At 43.9% G+C, this 21,471-nt stretch overlaps 1 protein-coding gene across 1 annotated transcript in view; it reads right to left on the bottom strand.

Annotated features, from left to right (window-relative positions):
- The window catches only part of shroom4 (shroom family member 4), a 29,138-nt gene extending 7,677 nt beyond the window's left edge, over window positions 1–21,461 (bottom strand). Inside the window, exons 1-5 of the mRNA XM_034105524.1 lie at window positions 21,176–21,461; window positions 14,703–14,912; window positions 7,165–9,931; window positions 3,092–3,153; window positions 62–1,255 (exon numbers count right to left, since the gene is read on the bottom strand). Coding sequence (XP_033961415.1) covers window positions 62–1,255; window positions 3,092–3,153; window positions 7,165–9,931; window positions 14,703–14,755 — 4,076 coding nt within the window. The 5' untranslated portion in view covers window positions 14,756–14,912; window positions 21,176–21,461. The remainder of the gene's footprint in view (window positions 1–61; window positions 1,256–3,091; window positions 3,154–7,164; window positions 9,932–14,702; window positions 14,913–21,175) is intronic.
- Between the last annotated feature and the right edge of the window lie 10 nt (window positions 21,462–21,471).

The following is a 21,471-nucleotide window of genomic DNA, read 5'->3' as shown; positions in this document are numbered from 1 at the left end:
AATAGTGACTTTCAAATGCAGTAAAATATCATCCAAATGTAGAATTTACTACCGATCTCACCTGTTCTTACTGCTCTCTTTTGGTGGAAGTGGAGGTGGAGGGAGAGAGGATACAACCTCCCCCCTCTCCTGCTGAGAAAACACTCCCATCAGGTCTCTCTCCGCCTGGGGAGGAGCCACCGGTCTGAAGCCCCTCCTGGAGAACATGGGACTGGGCGGAGCTACGGTAAAAGTCCGGTCCTGATGCGGCATCTGATTGGATGGAGCGTGGGAGAAGGCGTGCTCTTGTATTTGTGCTGGATTCTGATTGGATGGAGCGTGCGAGAAGGCATGCTCTTGTATTTGTGCTGGATTCTGATTGGATGGAGCGTGCGAGAAGGCGTGCTCTTGTATTTGTGCTGGATTCTGATTGGATGGAGCGTGGGAGAAGGCGTGCTCTTGTATTTGTGCTGGATTCTGATTGGATGGAGCGTGCGAGAAGGCGTGCTCTTGTATTTGTGCTGGATTCTGATTGGATGGAGCGTGCGAGAAGGCGTGCTCTTGTATTTGTGCTGGATTCTGATTGGATGGAGCGTGCGAGAAGGCGTGCTCTTGTATTTGTGCTGGATTCTGATTGGATGGAGCGTGCGAGAAGGCGTGCTCTTGTATTTGTGCTGGATTCTGATTGGATGAGAGTGCTTGGGTTTGGCTGCAGTTGCATCTCGGGCAGTTTTCGGACACTTCCTGTCTCTGTGGAGGAAGACTGAAGGACCTCTGTCTGGACATATCGGTTGGAGGAGGAGGTGGAGGGATGCATGAAGAAGAGGAGTGGGTGGGGTCTAAAGATGGAGGGATGGATTGAGGAGAGGCGGAGAAAAGGTTGTGGCTGGACGCCCGTCTGCGGTGAAACTGCTCCCATTTTGGGGGTGGAGGTCTCGGTGGAGGCGGGGTTTTCTTCCTGTTCATCCGTGAAGTGTTAGCAGTTTCTCCTCCTCCTCCTCCTCCTCCTCCTCCTCCTCCTCCTCCTCCTCCTCCTCCTCCTCCCTCCTCCACCTCGCTCAGCGTCTGGCTGGTGGAGACAGAAATGGAGGGCGACCAGCGTTGGTTGTTGCCGTCGAAGCGGAGGTCGTTTTCGGACATGGCGCGGCCTCGGAGAGAGAGAGGAACCGACGGAGGAGGGAAGGAGAATCCGTTACGATCCTCTCCATCAGACGGCCTGTGGCTCCTCTGACCCTGATGGAGCTGGCCGTTGATCTCTGGAGGTCTGGAGTAGTCCCTGGGACATGGAGAGAGAAGAGCATTACACATCCATACAGAGAGAAGTGACATTAAGACACTACCGAGGGGAGATGCCACAAACCACAGTACATCTTGAGTGACTCCGAATAACTCAAGATGTATTTTTCTTACTTTAACTATAATTCAAGTTTAACGTTCTGCCTTAGTGACACAAGGAGGTTAAAACCATGTATGTGGAAGAGTGCAGGCATAACTTAACATACAGACAAAGAAGCACCTGTGTTCGGGCTGGGATTATAGTTTGTATGTATGGTAAGTGGAAAAAACAGCCATGATTATTTAACACTTTTGTAAAGTCAGTTTTGTATTGGGACTGTGGAGGCGAGGTTGACCGTAACGTCTTCTTGGTGACATACTGTTGTGGTATTGTATATATTGTTTTTCTATTTGTACTTATACTGTTTTATACTCGTACTTTTACCATTGTCAAATACAGCAGTTAATGTCTATTAGTGCTGTAGCGACGCGTCGACGTCTCAAAATATCGTCGACGACATATTTCCGCGTCGACTTGTCGCTACACACACGTGGGTCACCCAAAGCAACAAGCAGTGCTAGCTGTGGTGGCTACCATTAGCAGCTAGCATTTGCTCTCCGATTTTTACATACAAATGGAATTATGGATTATAAATTCAATCATTTTTTTATACATAGACGTTAAAACCCTATGGATTAACCGATTCAGCCGCGTTTTTTCTCGTTGTAATGCCATTGAACACGTCTTTTGATCAGATTGACAGCTACGGTGGTGAGACGATCTCCCTAGAAGCTCTGTAAAGGTACGTGTTGTGATGACTGTATTTGCTTCCCCTGTCGCGAGTCCGGATCGCTCAGTGATGATACTATATACCTACATAATCTGTGGAGTCTCAGCTTTAATCTGGTATCTTGTATGTGCAGCTACGCTAAGTAATAAGGGTACTTTTATCTTGAGTTCCGTGCCAATGTCCGTTAGCATTTTTCGCTCATGGGTCATTTAGATGCTTCTTATGAGACTTGTGTTTTGTTTTAGTAAAAATGGTGTGTATCGTCAGTTAGCTGAGATTATTCCCGTTAATCTGGTATAACACATTAATAGGTTCTTAAATATTAAGATCCCCTGAGACACAGTATCGCGAAGAAAAAAAATTGTACTTACGTTTTTTTTACATTACGTTTTTTATTAATTGAACAACAGAAAAATAAATCGTTAGATTAGTCTTTTTCAAAATAATCGTTTCCCCCCAGCACTAATGTCCATGTTACGCAACAAAAAAACAACGGTGACTGAAATATAAGATGCAATAAAGAACATTAAAGGAACAGGTCCTGATAAGTCCTGATAAAGTCCTGATAAAGCTGTTGATTTGGAGTTTTTTGAACGTGTAATTATTTAACAAACAGTTAAACATGTCTTTTCAGGTCATGTGTTTTAATGGGACTGTGTATGATTTCTCATTGTATATATTTTGGGTTTGCCCTTTACACTTGTTGTTGCTCTCTTGCAACAACAAGTGTAAAGGACAACAACAACATTTCCACGTTACGAAACAAAAGCAGTCGTTAAATTACAGTAAACATTCCTTCTGTTTCTCTCGGGTCAGATATGAGTAGAGGTCTCTCGTTACAGGCCATGCATGTCCTACCCCCCCCCCCCCCCCCCCTCTGCACACTTAGAGCTCATTATAGTCAAATCACAGCCAGGCGTGACTGAGTGGAGCGACCCCACCTAGAGACCCCACTCACACACAACCAGAAGTGTGTGTCGAAAGTAATATATAAAATACTCTTGTTTATGTGAGTGTCTGTGAGGCAGCGACAGGACGTGGCTCACCTCTCAGTCAGGCTGCACTTCCTGTTCAGCTTGGCCGCTTCCTGTTGCCGGGCGGGATACATCTGGGGGAGACATTAAAAAGCCGATTAATAACACGGCAGGAATGAAGGAAGGAATCGATCTGGTGCAAAGCGTCGGTCCGCACACGACCCGGCGGAGAGGACGTGGGCGTGCTGCGCCACCCGGCCGGATACTTTAATGGTGATGAGGTTCATTAAGGTGGAGGATTTTAGCATTTTAGAAATCTTTTTCTCATTCAAATGTTTTGAATTCTTAGTCTCATTTCCACTATCAATTCATCTGCCACTTATGTTCTTGATAAGCAATATAGTAAGTTATAAAATGACTGAGTGCAAGTTTTCTTGCACTATTGGTCCAAAACTCAAATACATATATTTTACTATCATATTCCAGTTACATTTTTGCTAAAAAACCGAAAATGAATCAATTATAAATTCGTTGTCTGTTTATTTTCTGTCAGTCAACAAGCTTTTAAATTATTTGTGTGCTGTTGATGCATTCTCACGTTTAATTTAGTTCTTTATTTTCAATTAAAATGGAGACTTTTTTAAGTATATTTAATCCAATTGTAGGCAATGCACGTTTTTTAAAGCACTTTGTAACTTGAAGTTTCGCACTCAATTTTGTAAACCTGTTGAAATGTTCTCTAGCTACATTACTACTTTTCACACAAAGCTTCCCTTTTTAATTGCTAGAAGTTACGACTAAATCCACTTTAATGGGTAGATTAATAATTAAACGGCAGGTATTAAGTAGGTAAGGGAATGTCTCTTGTTGATTTAAGAAACAAAGCGCATTATGTCCACACACAGCATTCAGCAGCTCTATTGCCCAGCAGAGGAATGCTGAACACATGAACACACACACACACACACACACACACACACACACACACACACACACACACACACACACACACACACACACACACACACACACACACACACACACACACACACACACACACACACACACACACACACACACACACACACACACACACACACACACACACACACACACACACACACACACACTGGTGCGATGTGAATTTAACATATGTGGCCGTCACTTTCTGTCAACAGAGCATCAAATCCATAAAATGGTAACAACTGATAAGTTTGTGATAATAAAGTTTCGTGCCTGAATCTTTATATATACAGTCTATGGCCTGAAGGCACCCCCGCTGCATCCAAATCCATTGTCTCTTGGGATTCAAAAGAGCACTTTGTAATGTATAGTTTCCTTTGGCTTCCATTCGTGAATATATGGAATAAAAACAGCTAATATGGCTTTTTTTGGCTTAACTTTAAAACTATTGCATAACTAACAAAACATACATTGAACATTTAATACATGACTTTGAATTGTGTGTTTCATTTTGAATGAGGGTATACAATGTTTTCCATACTTTCCTTTAAGAAAATTATGTGTAATAAAAATAAATAAAATCTAATAGTCACATTTTGCCAATAAAAATGTAAGCATTTCAAAAGATGTCATAAGAAAAGAGCCCGTTGAGTGACGGACCACAAAGAATAACAACCCAGGGAGCCAGTTACACTTCTATATATTCTAACACGGCGCTTCCTTCCCAAAACAAACATGAATGAACTGAATTTTACTCAAAATTGGGAACCGTGTGTTTGGATTGTATCGTGAGAGATGACATGTACGTCTTGATATGTGCGTGTTTCTCTTTGCACGAGTGTATTTCGATGTGTGTGCTGTCTTATCAAAGCCCTTTCGTCCATCGAGAACATCTGTTAGCGGTATAAATATTGGACGTCGTCAGCTGCAGATATGAAACAGGAATTCATCGCATGGGGTTATCTGTGTGCCATCAAAGCAGCAACCTTTCATTTGAAAAGGAACCCAACATGGGGGGGGGGCAGGGGGGGGTTAAAGGCTCCCCTGAGGCCTCGAACAACACAGGAAAACAACACAACATATCTGCTGGATGCATCGAGGCCAAGGCTAATGCCAGTTTAGCTTTGCTCGGGTCACTAATGGGCTGAAGTTCACAGGAGAGTCAAACGTTTAGACGGAGCGCTGCACCCCCCGCCAAGACACTCGGATAAATATGTGGTAGACAAAGTAACCCTGCTATTATCGCTGACACAAGTGTTCGCCGCTGTTGCCCAACGTCTCACAGCTCCAGGAGCTATTTGAATTCTCAATGAGAGTTTCAGACTCCCATCGAGACCGCATGCAGGATGCGAGGATCGACTACAACCCGACCGTTCAACCACGGAGGACTTGGAGCGAGTTGCTACTCCACCATCCAAGTGTGACCGCTCAATACCCTTTCTGGTTTTAAAGATAGTTTTCAGTCTCCAGTGGTCATTTAGGCTCAGACCCAAACCACAGGCTGATTCCAGCAAGCCGTACAGTTTATCGTTCTCTCTGAGAGGCGGTACTTGGTTTCGGGGCTGCCGGGTCACGGGCTGTTGTTCAGCTCAGCAGACCTGCTGCTGGCGATCGGTGTGCCTTGTAAACATACTTGTTAATGGCGGCAATTACAACGTGTTTATGTCCCAACAAGATTGATGCCTTAAAAATTAGGTTTTCAGGTCTCAATGTGATGCAAAGGTGGCTCGACTATAGACATGTGTTTATCAGATAGGGCTGCTTGATCAAAAATCATAATCTCGATTATTTGGGTCAATAATTGTAATTGCGATTATTCATTGACTTTGAAAATATCCATTTATTGGAGAATTACTATTAGTTGATTGCCCTGAACTTTAAGTATAATTCAACTGAAAACCCCAAAAATAAATAACAATAATAAAAAAAGAATCGTTTTATTTCGATTACGTTGTTTTCGTAATCGTTGCAAGCCATAATCATAATCGCGATTAAAATACGATTAATTGAGCAGCCCTATTATCAGATGTGTTGACAATAATGGTTTGGTTGCAGGCCACCCTTTGTTTCAACAATTTAACAATTAAGTTAAGTTATTGACAGAAAATATAAGTGCTAGTAAGAGTTAAAAGCATGGCGGGAGATGTATCCTGCCCGGCATCAGCGTACCAACCCCTATACACAACTGTCAAACAGGACAGTCTAATTTATTTAGAAAAACAAGCTTGTGCCACTTCTAGGGCTGCTCGACTATGGCAGAAGTCATAATCTCGATTATTTGGGTCAATACCGTACTTTTCGGACTACAAGCCGCGACTTTCCCCCCCATTTTTTCAGTACAGCTAACGGCCACTAGGGAACCTCCTAGATCTATGGATTTTACAGGTAAAATTAACCACCTTAAACACTACGGGCTCTAGGACCGGTCCGCGCCCGCCACCTTTAAGCGGTGGGCTCCAGCAGGAAAAGCTGGAGGCCGGAAAAGAGTGAGACAAGTAGCGCGCCAAAGTGGAACCGAGAGACAGAACGAGAGCAAGACAGACGGACAATTTAGCTGCTGCGGCTTATATGAAGGTGCGCTTTATAGTCCGAAAAGTACGGTAATTGTAATTGCGATTATTAAATGCAATTATTCATTGACTTTGAAAACATCCATTTGTTGGAGAAAAAAAATGTGAACAGTATGTTTTTAACAGTTGATTAACTTTAAGTTTAATTCAACTGAAAAACAAAACAACAAAAATAATTTAGAAATTTTTTTTTTTTTTAAAAAAATCGTTTTATTTCGATTAGGTTGCTTTCGTAATCGTTGCAAGCCATAATCGCGATTACAATACGATTAATTGAGCAGCCCTAGCCACTTCAATCAATCATAAAGTGATATGTATCTCACCTCTGAGTGAATGTATTTCAAGACCAAATGGCAACTGACCAAAACTTCAACTCACTCCAGATCTCTATCCTCTACTCTTTCAGGCCACATATCACTCTCTGTCTCTTGTTGTCCATAAACCTGACAGAGACAAGTTTATAAACCAGATCCCAGGAAAGCAAACTCTACAGAGAGCTGACCCCGGCGACCCCTGACTCCTTCATGACCCGGCACGTGTCTTTGATCAATGGGCGGGAAACCGAATTTGCGAATGTATTGCTGCATGTTTGAACGAGGGCAGCACTCTTACCTCTGTGGGTGTGGAGCTCCTCGCGGTGTGTCCCTGCTGAAGTGGTTGCTGGCTCTCCATTGGCTGGGATGGGGTGTTGACGGGATGGAAAGCCGATCGAGGGACTTCATTCTGGGTTTGGCTATGGGAGAAGGTCTGAGGCTTTGGCTGGAAGATGTGTTGGAAGTCTTGATTTCTGTCTTTGACGCCATAAAACTCCTGATGTGAGCTGAGCTGAGCATCTTCCCTTTCCTTCTCCCTCCTCAGCTCTTCCTCTCTTTCTTTCGTGAGACATTCCTGCTCTCTGGCCCTCTCCATGTCCTTCTCCCTCTCCAACTCAAGCTCCCTCTCTCGTTCCCTTTCCCACTGTCTCACCCTCTCCTCTCGTTCCCTCTCCCTCAGCCTTGCCCTCTCCATTTCTAAATCCCTCTCCCTTTCTCTCAGCCTCTCTTCCCTCTCTCGTTCCCTTGCCTTCTCCTCCCTTTCCCTCGCTTGTTCTCTCTCCTTCTCCTTCTGCCTCTCCCTGCTGGTACTCATAGAAAGCCTCCTGGCCTCCACAGAGTTTGAAAGGAGGTCGCTTTCCTGCAGAAGTCCCCCCTGGTAGGAGTATCTTCTCTGGGTTGGGTGTTGACCAATCTCCTGGTGCTCCGATTGTTGGACGGGTTTTTTCTGCCTCCGACTCGACATATTAAGCCCGGAAATACTCTTGCTCGTCTCCTCGAAAAACTTCATTCTATCGGCAAACGGAAGGATTTCGGACTCGTCCTTCCGAGAAGAGGAGCGAGTGTATGAGGACGAAGATGAGAAGGCACAAACCCCATGCCGTGATCCCGTGAGTCCCAACGGATCCTTGTCCAAGATTCTACACCGTCGTTCTGATTCAGGTTCTGGTTGGAGTTTGTGCTCTGGGGTCCAACGCCAGCGACGGGCTTTACCAGCAGGAGCCGGTTCCTCCACCACTCGGACGCCAACACCAAAATGTGGCACTCCTGGGTCCAGAATCTGTACGGACCTGGATAGGTTGTTGTCTTCAGTGTAGCTTGTGGACTGAGTCTGCAAAACATCACTTGCTTTCTCGACCGGTGCTGTGGTGATGGCATCTATTTGGGGACTAAGAGGTCGGGCGAATGCTACTTTGGTAATCCTTTCCTGGACAGGCAGGTCTTGGTCGTCCCCTTCCTCGTTGAGGTCCGGACCTTCCTCCTCCTTCACAGTTTCCCCACTACAGAGCAACCCTCCTGGGCCCCGGCTCTTCTGAAGCTGGGCCTTTTTCCTCTGGATCTCATTACGGAGGTTGGTCGCAAATCGCTCGTTGCGACGGCGGTTCCTGCGATGGTTCCTAGACGCCGGGGACCTCTTCATGTCCTCTCCTACTACGCTCTCCTCAATGTTACCTCTGTCCACTGCTCTCTGCTCTCCCAGTAAAGTATCCATACTAGCAGCAGCAGTAAGAGGTTGGAAATCTCTCTCTAGTATCTGGTCTGAGCTCAACTGTCCCTTGATTGACGATCCAGTTGGGTCCCCAGGGACACTCGCTGATCGGCCCCAAGGGCGGTGATGCTCAACTGTGGTTCCATTTAGCCTCTCCTCATCATCTTCCAAGAACACCGATCCCGGGGTTGAGCAACGGCTACCTCCCCATTTATTTGACGGTCCGTTGGGGTGGTTGTGGGAAGTTTCTTGGTCTTCCCTCGTGGGCTGGAGCGACGAATAGGACCACTGGCTGCTAGACGAGGACAAGGAGAGATCAGAAGTATCCGACGGATTGCGAGGCTTCAATGAAGATGCGTCACTGTCACAGTCCAATAACTGGAGCTGTGTAGCGAGGAGTTTAGCGGGGGCGCTGTGCCGGTGAAGCCCCGTCGGGGAGTGCTTGATCTCTGAGTGCGTGATACGAGATCGCTCTTGAACATCCATGGAGGATTCGGCAGGTAAGGAGGAAGGACAAAGAGAAGTCATGGGGACTAGGGAGGACGTCTCTGAGGTGGTTTCTGTATTGTAGTCTTTATTAGCACTGATATCACATCGGGTATGTCTAATGTCTTCAGTCTGTCTTTGGATATAGTGCGAGTTCAGGGTATCCTCTTTAAAATTCTCACCACGTTCCTCTGGTGCAGGGAAGCCGTTTTGAATTCCTGACTCAACATTCAGAGAGGACTTTACTTCCTGGTAAAAGGGAACGCTGGAAATGTCGATGGGAGCAGAGACGCAACGTTTGTTGGCGGCGTTCGGGCGACTCCGAGTTGCCCTAAAACTGTCCTTCCTGGTCGGAGGCTGCGGAGGGTTCATCTTTCTCTCAGCTGCTTTTTCTCCATTTCTTAGGATCTCAAAGTCTCCTTCCCTCCGCTCGTCCTCATAACAGCAGGAGGAAGGCCTCTCTTTCATCTCAACGTTTTTAGATCTCGGCCTGGTGAGCGACCTGGACTTGAGAACAATAAGCTGCAAGTCATCCGGGGCCTCGCTAGACGAACTCCCCAGGGTCGAGGTATCACCGACAGGGTAGCCTTGACAAGATGGCCCCAGCCCCTGCAGGAGGTTATCCATGGAGCAGGCTTCACCGGGCCTGAGTGGCACCGTTGCGTAGTCAGACGTGTTTGAGCTGGCGGAGAATGAGCTGTAGGCAGAGTCTCTTTTGTTGTTGAAGAGGGTGGGGTCGACGGGGGAAATATGGGAGTCAGAGTATGTCTGCGGTGTGGGTGTTGGTGTGTCCAAGCTTTCCATGGAGCCCAGGGAACTGCTTCGGTCCGTGGAGGAGTAAGGTCTGGACAGCTGACCCCACTGTAAGTCACTGCAAAGACAAAGAACATCAAATTAATTGTCGTTTAAATGCTTGAATAATATATATTCCCGAACAACTGCAGACATCATGCAACCCTTTGCGTACACCTTCTGATGACACAATTTAAGCCATTGGGAACACTTTGCATAGTCAGAAAGTAAAAGATGGCCTTGTGACGTCCCTTTGGTCTCTGGAAACTTCCAATTGGCACTTGTCATTGACTTTTGACATTTTATAGTGAAAAATCGGAACCATTCCTGCAACAAAAACTATTGAGAAACTACATAAAATAACTCATCTTTTATTTTTCAAGTGACAAGTTTCGGTATCCCCCTCGAGACGTATAAAGTGTGTCGTTCTGGAACATAACTTTTGAACTGTACAGCTGGGGAATCTGTTTTCTATCAGTCGTGAGTCGAAGAACCACGGCAGCCCCATGTGTTTTCAAAGACCCTCAGAGGAAGCCTCTAAAGGCGGTGAGGGATTTCCTCCTCATCAATTCCAAATGCCTGCAGTCAAAATCTCAAAGCTATCCCCTTGATTCCTCTCTTCCTCTTTTCATCCCTTTCTTCTTCATGTGGATTCTTGCTGTCCCATCTCCTTAACATCAAATATGAATGCAATCCAAAATGATGGTTTTTTCCAACATACTTTTTCCAACATATGGCACCTGCTATCCTTTTTCAGATACGGAAAGAAATCCCCAAAAACCTTCAAACCTCAAGCAAAGCAAGGGAGGATATTTCTCCTCAACAACTGCTTAGTATGTTGTGGTAGTGGTCAGTGATTGTTGTTCAAATAACCCTCTCCTCTGATCCCCTCTCATTCTCACCAGTGTTTCCCATACATTGATTTATTTGTGGCGGGCTGCCACAATTAAATATCGTCTGCCACAAATGGATCTCATAAAAAATAAATAATAATGGATTTTCTTTTCTTTTTAAAATTTTTCTTTTGGGTGGTCTAATGGATAGTGAGGTGGGCTGATGATCGACAGGTTGCGAGTTCAAATCCCGCCTGGAAAACCTCTACTAGTGTGCCCTTGAGTAAGGCCCTCAGTTACTCCAGGGAGAATGTCCCTGTAGTTGGTCATTGTAAGTCGCTTTGGAATAAGGCGTCTGCTAAATGCCTAAATTGTAAATTATATTTTTGGGAGAATAAACCCCACAGATCAAGAACGAAGTAGCCATGAACTCGCATGTATTTTCTTATTTGGGGGGGGGGGGGGGGGGGGGGGTGCGTGGGCCACCCGAATAGGTTAAGGGGCCTTTGGCTTTTCTTGCCGGGGGGGGGAATCAAATTCTGTGGGAAACACTGCTCACTGTATTAGGTTAGGGTTAGAAATGCCAGAAAAAAGACAAATAAATTGAGTAAAAACAAAACAGAAAGAATTGTTTCCCAACAATATCAACTTCTTACGAAAACCACAAAAGACAAAATGAAAGGGAGTTATGTCCAGCGTGAGTAGAGCTAAGGGAATGGGAGTATGGATAGTAAATCCAGAAGGTAGGGGCACCCACTGGTTGAAATCCAATTCCCTTTGAGAATCCAACAAAAGTCATTTTCGTTTTATTGTGGTATTTTTCCCTATAAAAAAAGAGCGAGTGGTAACTCTCCCTTTGTATTGCTTTGCTGTCTTATTCAAACAATAGGGAACGTTGCCAAGGAGACAGAGGAGGAGAGGTTGGAGAAGAAAGACATGTCTAAAAGGGCTTTGATGTGAAACGAGTAACCGGCAGAATATCCTTGGGCTGCGTCTGTGGTATTTATGGTTTACGGCCCATTGAAAGATCTGAAAACTGATCTTAAATAGTGTTTTACCTCGAGGTAATCTTCTAAAGATATGATTATGTGCTCAGATATTTTTAGTGGTCTGCAGAATTTGTGTAGGTAATTTGTCTTGTTATGCACGCATCATTATTGCACTATGTAAATAAAATCTATGAAAGTGGTTAAGCCCATTTATTACAAATATTGTTTTTACATTACATCCATTTCTCAAGGAGTTCTTCGATGTTTTAGAAAAGAATTAGCTTTGTTTGGCAACCGTTTGCTCTTGAAACTTGTTTAATCCATCTCCATGAACCTCGAGTCTATTATTTCCGATAATGTTATTGTAAAGCGGATAGCAAAAGTCAAATTCTCCCCGCATAGCACTTGGCTTTGATAGTCTGACAAGTCTGTTAGGCATATTCGATGCACAGCAAGTGTTTCAGAAAGTCTCAAGAACTGCTTCAAATGGAAAACAGTGGCTGCCTTGAAAGGTAAAACACAGCCGTTTCACGTTGATACTAGTGGGAAACGGTGTCAGTATCTGCATGAGAAAAAGCCTTTAAAGGAAGTGAGCGATGAATGAAAAAGGATGGGCTGTTGTATAGATTTGACCTGGGTGACAGAGGAAATGAGACAGGAGCTGGACAGGAAATGACAGTCACTCCCGCCCAATCAAACGTCAAATGTGGAACATGTGAGTGTGAGGGCTGACACAGAAAACGCACACTGCTGTACACGATGGGGCATGTGTGTTCAGAAAACCCAGCTCAATAGCTCAACATATAAGCAGTGGTGTATTTCTTCCTCGAACACTTGCATATTTCGTTTAAGTACTTCCATAAAAACAGCCTGTACAAAATGTCCCTCTGCTTCACACAGTTTATTGAATGTCTTCCTCTCTTTGTCCACATGTTCTGGGAGTCACATGCCATTGTCCAGAGTTATGCCGGGAGCTGCCTCCTCGTCAGATGCTTCTGTGTGTGTGTGTGGGTGTGTAAGACAAACTGTGGGAATAAAAGACCCACACACACACAAACACACTGCTATCTAATCCTCATGGGACCATTAAATCTAATCGGGGTGCATTATATCACTGATTCCTATCAAAATGAATACAAGGCGCTGACGTCATCCACCGTGAAGCTGACTAACAGAGATTATTTTTATTGTGAGTCAATATACAGACTGCGGTAACTTCCTCTTTCCTTTAAAGGGTTGCACTTCAGCTTTGTGAGATCAAGCTGCAAGACAAAGACGACCGAATGGACGATTCGGCCTATTGTCCTCATGGTTACGCAATTATAAAAATATCCATGTCATATCAGGGTGTGTAACCAACTTCAACATTGATTAATCACTCCAGTCTTTTATTGGACTTCAGGCTTTTAAGATGAGATTATTTAAGACATGTTAAGACGTCAATTCATCATCCTTACATGGGCCTAAAAAGCCTACGCAACGACCATCACACGGTCAAAAGCAAAAAGTCATATTCAAAGATGAGATAAGACCATTTGATTTAACCTCGTCAAATAAAGGCAACGTCAAAACCGACGTCACCCACCAGAGACAGACGGACAAAGAACAGATCTGATTGGTTATCACTTCGGAATGTTTAAATAGAAGCCACAAATAGACCAATGGGCTTCCTGCGTGGCCAGAAGTGCTGATTTTAAACACGGTGATGTCACCTGCTTCCTGGTTACCGAAACCCCGCCGCCAGTGAGCGATGGAGTCATCCGCTGACTGTGTTTGACTTAAACACACAGAATGACTCACTGTGTGCTTAAATCTGCACATCAGGCAAGTTTGGATTGTTTCTATGTATATACTTTTACTTGCTGTTGTACAACTTTTTTATACAGTTACTACTATTTCTTATTTTTATTTTTTGTATATACAAATCTTTTTTTCATTGCACATTCGTACTCTAACTTCTAATCTTAAAGGTGGGGTAGGTAGGAATGGAGAAACCAGCTCGAGTGCGCTAGAATTTGAAAGTACGCAACCGGAACAAATCTGTCCCTTCCTTCAGACTTCCTCACAGAGCCCCGCCTCCAGCACACACGAACGCGCACATGACCAATGAGGGCACGAGATAGGTTTGTGCACAGATGGAAGACTGACAGGCAGGTAGGCCATCCAGTTACTTTAGCCGGACCGGCTCAGATGATTGGTCGAGCTTTTTACAGCGCCACGGCTTCCACAGATGAAATTTTTTTTTTTATTCATTGCTATCGAGATGTTAAGAGCATTCCATGGAATATAAGTTTCTGAAGTGAATTACCTACCCCACCTTTAATTGAAATATTTGTATTCTACTTTTTTATTTATCTTTAATATTTTTCATTCTAAAATGGAATCCAATTTCCCTAGACATTTTTTTTTTTTTAAATAAAGATTCTGACTTTCTAATTTACAAAACATGAGAGTAACACCTACGTCACTTCCGGGCAAAAAGTACGGCTCCGCCCACTTTTGGGGGGAAACAAAGCTGCCATTTGAACGGCGCACAATACAAATTCTGAAGTTTTTGCCAATCCGATCAGAAATGTAAGAAAACCGTGGATTTTCGGATCTTCAAAGAGCCCGATTACAACGGCCAGACAGAAAAACAATTACATTAAATCAATGGAAATCGACAATCGGGCTCGCAGCTACTACTTATAATATAGTTATCCCTTATTTTAAATTGAACTACTTAATGTTTTTCAAAGACTGTGACCTAAAACCAGAGATAAGAGATAAGAGCTTCAAATAAAAACATTTTGATTTATTCATTTGAAGACAATAACACTTTCTGATTCAAATAGTCCGTCTTATTTCACAACATGATGTAACCCTTCATCGCATTAAGCCTTGATCAACAAACGATTTTGTATTTTATTATATATGTTGCATCGCTGGAGGAGCTCAGGTCAGAAGAATTCATTGCCATTTCTACACCGTAGCTTCGTGCATATGACAATGAAACCTTTGAACCTTTGAATTTGAATTGACTGCTCACCTGTTGTCGGTGGAGTGCCAGGGTAGTGTGAAGGGGCCGGGGTGGAGCTGCATGGCAGACAGAGGGGGAGGAGGGGGGAGAGGAGGGGAGTCTGTGGGGGGAAGGCAGGGTGGAGGAGGAGGTGATGGAGGAGGAGGAGGGGGAGGGAGGGGTAACTCCGAAAGCTTCGTCAGGTGCCAGGAAGGCGGCCGGATAACGGGAACGCTGCGCCTAAAGGGTGAAGAGGAGAGGGGGAAAATCAGGTGAGGAACGATGGGGGCGACAAACCATTGTTACGTACAGGAAGTCTTCTTCATCTCTCGTCATTTCAGTTAGCCAAAATAACTTTAATTCAGTAGTGGTGAGAAGAGGTTGAACGAGAGGAAGTTACGGAAGGGAAAAAGTGCCCGTCAAGCATCAATAATGGTCACAAATGTTAGCAACGTTTTGATTTTATTAGCTGAACTTAGCTTAAACTAATACAGCAGCCCTGCAATAACTCCTGCCTTCATGAGGTTTATTATTGTATATTTAAGAGATGAAATAACTCAATGTTCTAGTCATTTTGGAAGCTGTAAATTATTACTGATAGGTGTTTGTTTTTGTTACCCGCATGGCTATAAATGTGCGAGACAGTATATTAGACACACATTACTTCTGGATGCTTACGGGCTTTGGACGACATGGAGAGATGATTTGTTGCATATTTTGAATTTACGACCAGACATTTGGTTTGGAGGTCATTGGAGATGAACAGTCTGCTGGCACTGATAACTACTGTGGACTAACTAACATTAACATAAGTAACCTTTAGATTTGAACCAAGCATACATAAGCTGCTGTGTTGTTCTACTGCCTTGTAGATATATATAAATGTCTAATATATAAATGGAGGTTGTCATCTTTTTCCCATGACACCCACTCTTATTTCCTTTGAATACACTACACCACTTTTTCCATTCTGCAACTTCCTCTTGTCCAACCACTGCTGAATAATCATACGTTTCTTTGGGCTCAATGCAATGACGTATCCAGGAAAGAAGGCTACGAAAACATCCTTATTTGCAACCCCAGTAGAACTCGTCTCACATGAAACCTGGAGCTACACAGCAGGGCTTTGGTTGCCAACAAATCCTGTGGAAACAGCGTCTTCAACATTTGTTCGGACTTCTGTTGGGGTGCCATTAAAAACTCGTCCAACATGTATGTACAGTAACTTCTCCAGTTTGATCAGACATTCCTGCGTATCCCATGATATTCATTCATTCCCTTTACACACACTCATATGAGAGCCAGATTCAACGCAACCCCCTGCAAAGCCCTGCGAGGCAGGTAGAAATGTGCCTTCTACTGTGTCTGAATGATCCATTATGCGTTTCAGATTATCACCAGTTGGGAAAACTGCTGCTGGAGGGAATTAGCTAAATGACATCAACATCACTCAAAGTTGACGTCGTTCACTGACTTGACACTTGACTTGAATAAGCAGTTGAGAACTGAAACTCGAACTTGATTTAGTCTCGTGTTGACTGACTTAAAAGGGCTCGTAATTGACTTGAACTTGTCTTGACATACTTGCGTCTTGACTTGTTCATATTTGACAACATTTGAACTTGACACTGACTTGTCTTGTTTATCTCGTTTGATTTGACAATGATTCAGTCTCGTCTTAATTGATTTGACGCACAACTAAGGTCAAACCAGGCTTTCCTCAATTTACGTAGGACTCTTTCTTGATTCCAAACTTTACACTAAACACGTTTTGAACTTGAAATGTACTTGTTTCGGTTGATTCGACACTTGACTAGTCTCAAAACATGACTAGAAAGGGACACTCTTGAGTAAACTTGTAGACTTTAAACTTGACACATTCTTGACCGGGACTTGTTTCATTTGACTTTGGACGAATTCAGAGAAGCATCCACCATGAAAAGGATGCACTTCTGTATCTGGTAGGTGTAGTTTTACTCATCTGTGTAAAAAAAGGTTTCCAAAGCCTTTGTCATGGCTCCATAAACACTGCGGCTCTTACGTAGGACTCTTACGGCCCTGACAAACCAAACTGACTCCAAAGAACACGTCCCGGCGGACCCCGACTGCTGTGTCGCCTCGCGTCTCCTGTGTCTTGGCCAAAAAGTCGCACTGGCACACACCGCAAAGACTTCAGCCGACGGCCAAGTAGCACGTACGCACTGCACATGCGTGAGTGGCAATAACTCTCCTTACCAGCAGGCGGCGGTAGTGTGTATTCTTAATTAAAAAGAGGCAACCGGAAGACAGACTGCGTGATACATACAAACAACAAATAGCGTGCGTTCCATTTTCACTCTCGTCCATCACAGACTGTTTCACATAACGACTTTTAATCGAAAACATGTTTAGTGCGGTACTTGAAAAGGAAAAAGAATAGCCGTCTGTGTGTGCCTTCTTCACTTCCGTTTCGCTTCTCATGCACTGATTCGCTAAGCTGAACAGCCAATCAGAGTGATTTCTTTTGCCGACAGCCTCCCGATTCAACACATCTATCGACGGCCGAAATACTTGATATTGACTGGTATCAATCTACGTGAAATTTAACACGTTTTGAACTTGAAATGTTTTGTTTGATTTGACATTTGAATAGTCTCCAAACATGACTAGAAAGGGACACTCTTGAGTACATTGTAGACTTTAAACTTCACAAGACATATTCTTGACCGGGACTTGTTTAATTTGACTTTGGACTAGACTTGGATTTGTCCGATTTGACTTCAGACTTGAATTGAACTAGTCTGGATTGACTTGAGTTTTCTAACTGTTTCGATTAACTTGACAGGGACTTGGTTCTGTTGACTTGGACTTGAAAACAGCTCTGAGCCAAAATCTAAATGGGTACAACAACAGAGGTTAATAAAGAGATGTGTTCTCACCCACCGACAGTCCTCGAAAAGAGGCTTTGGTTAAGATTCTCAAACCAAAAGGACATTGTAAGAAAAAACAATAATATCGGGCTATTCTGGGTATTTCTGAGAAACATTCGGAGGTGCAATATTAGGAGAGGAATGCGGATCCTGGCACCGCGAGGGAAAGGGAAAAGGACAATTTCTGAGTATTATTGTTTACGATAAAGCAGGAGCTCGGGAACCGTTTCCAAAATAAACACTCTAGTTTCCTGGTCCTTGCTCTTTGAGAGGGATTTCAATCTGAGCCCAATGAATGTTCGACAATGTCCTTAAATTATTCCCTGAGAAAGTTTATGTTGAGCCTGTGTGTGTGTGTGTGTGTTTATGACTGTATGTGTGTGTGCGGTAATATGTGTGGGAACTGTCCAAACTCCACGAAACAAAATGTCATTATCGAATCCAACCACCTCCTCCTTTCTCGAAGTTTAGCTTTCAGAGATAGACGGGCCGGGAGAATCAAAACAAACTATGGGACGCCAGAGAGAGACGGAGAATGTATCATAACGACAAAAAAAATGCTGACAAATGTGCAACTTAAGAACAGAGAACAGCTACTGTAAGCGTCTGTAGCCTTGCAGGGGAGAGGGGGGAACGTTCTTCCAAAACCACAAAACCAATCGCTGTTTTTCCACAGCAGTGCCTGAGGGGGGTCGGCCATCATGTAACCCCGGAGATTTGGGGATTTACGGTTAGAGGAACTGCATCTTCTACATGGAAACAAAGCTGCGATGTTGAAAATCTGATATATCAACGCTGTTTTTGTTACGAACAAGCAGTTACTGGTGTTTTTGTACTGTTTTAATGTCAACACTTGTTCTACCATAGAAATGTGTAGAGGTTTTATTTAATAACCTCTGCAATAAGAAAGGACGATCCCATTGAGAATGATTTGCAGACCAAAAGATATTCATCCAGGTAAGATATTAATGTTCTTAAAACCTATTGTTTCCACGCTTCAATGCGTAAAAACTGCATTTAGAAATATGGAGTCTTTGAAATACCGTAGCAACAAAGATCAAATGTGTCGATCTAACTATAAAAAATACATATGGAGAATCACTTTGTGAATAATAAGTAGTTTGGCGATGATATATCATTGTCACAATAAATTAAAAATTCTCATCAGAAGTTCAGTGCCATTAAATGCAGACAAGCATCCACCATGAAAAGGATGCACTTCAGTATCTGGTAGGTTATGTTGAAGACTTAAGTCAAACATGTACTGCTAAAAAGTCTTTCTTGATAGGTAGAGGGTAAAGCCTTTGTGATGGCTCCATAAAGTCTGTGGCTCTTTTCTTTATTGGACACAGGAAACATCCCAAAGAACTGCTGTCCCTTTGAGGAACCAAGGCCATTATCAAAGTTGTTAATACAATAATCCACAGACATCCCCTCCTTTCCTGTTTCTGACACTGTAACCCAGTGGGCTACCTGTCTCAGCGAGGGCCCAACAGAGAGGAGAAGTCCCGCCTGTCTGCTTCCGCCCCATGGGACCTTATTTCGGAAAAATCATGTGTTGAAGTCAATGGAGAGAAAATGTATCTTTTGATCCCGTTTGAATTGTGCCATGAATGATGTTTGTCAATCTTAAAAAACTATTTCCACGTCAAAAAAGTCAGTTTGTCGTAAAACTGTTGAAATATAAGACTTTGAAAAATACGCAACTAGAAAGACTACAAATCCCAGAGTCCCGGTCCCGCATGCTGGCTCTTATGAACCGACTAACTCCCCTTGTGTGTATGTACAGCTCTCAACACGCCCAGACTTGGAGTGATTTTCACCTCGTTTAATACTTTCCGCCTCGTTCTGACAGAAAGAAGTGAAATGTTCCAACGGGACGGCCGTCTTGGTGTGTGGTGCATGATGGGAGTTGTAGTTCATTGAGCGGTTTCACACACAAAGTGTTACTTCGCAGTTTTACGACACATTTTAATTGTTTTGACTTGCAAAATTATCTTTTAAATTGACAAATGTGTAATTCGTGGCACAATTCAAACGGGATCGAAAGATACGTTTTCTCTCTCCATCGACTTCAATGCATACTTTTTCCGAAATAAGGTCTCATGGAGGAAAGGGAGGGACTTCGCCTCTCTATAGGAATCACATGAATGTATACAATTTTTTGACAGAAAGGGAGAGACAGCCTGTCCTTGACGTAGAAAAAGCCTAACGCTAAACCAGGAAATCTAATCCGGTTGAAAGACATGGGAAGAGTGTATTAATACATGTATTCTCAGGGTTTTTCGTTTCAACTTAAACTGATAAAGTTGATACGCGAAAAAGACTGTAATGGTGCTTGAAACCGAAGAGGCAACAAACGGACACAAATGACAAGAAAGAAAGCAGTCAAAGGCTGAGGAATTATGTATTCTCCGTGTTGACGCTCTGAATGAGCCTCTATGAAAGGATCGGCTGGAATGTCCCACGTAACGGTCAGAAACTGCAACAGCTGACTGATACCGCAAAGGTCAACACGCATAATCTGAGTCACACACACACACACACACACACACACACACACACACACACACACACACACACACACACACACACACACACACACACACACACACACACACACACACACACACACACACACACACACACACACACACACACACACACACACACACACACACACACACACACACACACACACACACACACACACACACACACACACACACAGAATGGCAGCCAGACAAATAGATGTGGACTCAGTCACACAGATAAGGACGGAAAACAGTTGGAAAAACACGACTTCCAGGGCAGAGGCAAGACTCGGGAACAATGCGGGGATTATTCAAAGTGTGCAAGTAAGACGAGGACGAGTTTGATTTGTGAAAGGCAGCATGTGAACAACAAACGCTAACGGAGAAGATGGCGAACCGTGCGCCAAAAGACAAAGATGATATCAATACTAAATTGATGTGGAGCTTCAGAAAGAACCTACCTGACTTCGTGTGTGCCGTCAAACCGATGCCAGCACCACCGATAGCCTCACCCTTCAAGAGGTGATCGCCTGCACGAAGACACGGACTTATCTAGAATCCTTAGTTTTCCAATAACTTCGTCTTGCGCTTTTTAAGTCTGCTCAGGTGAGAGAACCAGGCGGTGGAAGACTCGGAACGAGGCAGGGAGTATTCAAAGTGTGGACGAGTTTGATTTGAGAAAGGCAGCATGTGCACGACAAACCCTACCGGAGAAGATAGAAGCATGACGACCTCCTGAAGACAAGGATGCACACTTCTGATACAAGGCAATAAAGATAGAAGCATACTCCTAAGATAGAAGCATACTCCTAAAGACAAGGATGCACACTTCTGATACAAGGCAATAAAGATAGAAGCATACTCCTAAGATAGAAGCATACTCCTAAAGACAAGGATGCACACTTCTGATACAAGGCAATAAAGATAGAAGCATACTCCTAAGATAGAAGCATGACAACCTCCTAAAGACAAGGATGCACACTTCTGATACAAGGCAATAAAGTTACACTCCTTTGAAAAGAGATTATATCATTGATGTGAAGCTTCAGCGAAGACTCACCTGACTTCGAACTGATCCGAGTTCACGTCCTAGCATCACCGAGGTGATCGTCGGCATAGAAACACGCCAACACAATAACACGGACTAATCTAAATCCCTCGTTGCTCTGAGAGTAAACCGCTTCTTCGTAGTCTGCGGAGGCGAGAGGGGCGGGTGGACGTCTGAGAGTCTGCGTAAAGTGTCCGGGAGCTGATGTCCCTCTGAAGAAGTGAAGCCGATAACAACTTCTGACCAAGCAACGATGCTCACATCCCCTCTCCCTCCTCTTCCTCTCTCCCTCTCTTCCTCCTCCTCCC

The sequence above is a fragment of the Pseudochaenichthys georgianus genome, chromosome 18 (assembly GCF_902827115.2).
Source record: "Pseudochaenichthys georgianus chromosome 18, fPseGeo1.2, whole genome shotgun sequence".
Lineage (NCBI taxonomy): Eukaryota > Metazoa > Chordata > Actinopteri > Perciformes > Channichthyidae > Pseudochaenichthys > Pseudochaenichthys georgianus.
Note: the sequence above shows the minus strand (reverse complement) of the source record. Positions and strands in the feature narration are given on the sequence as shown.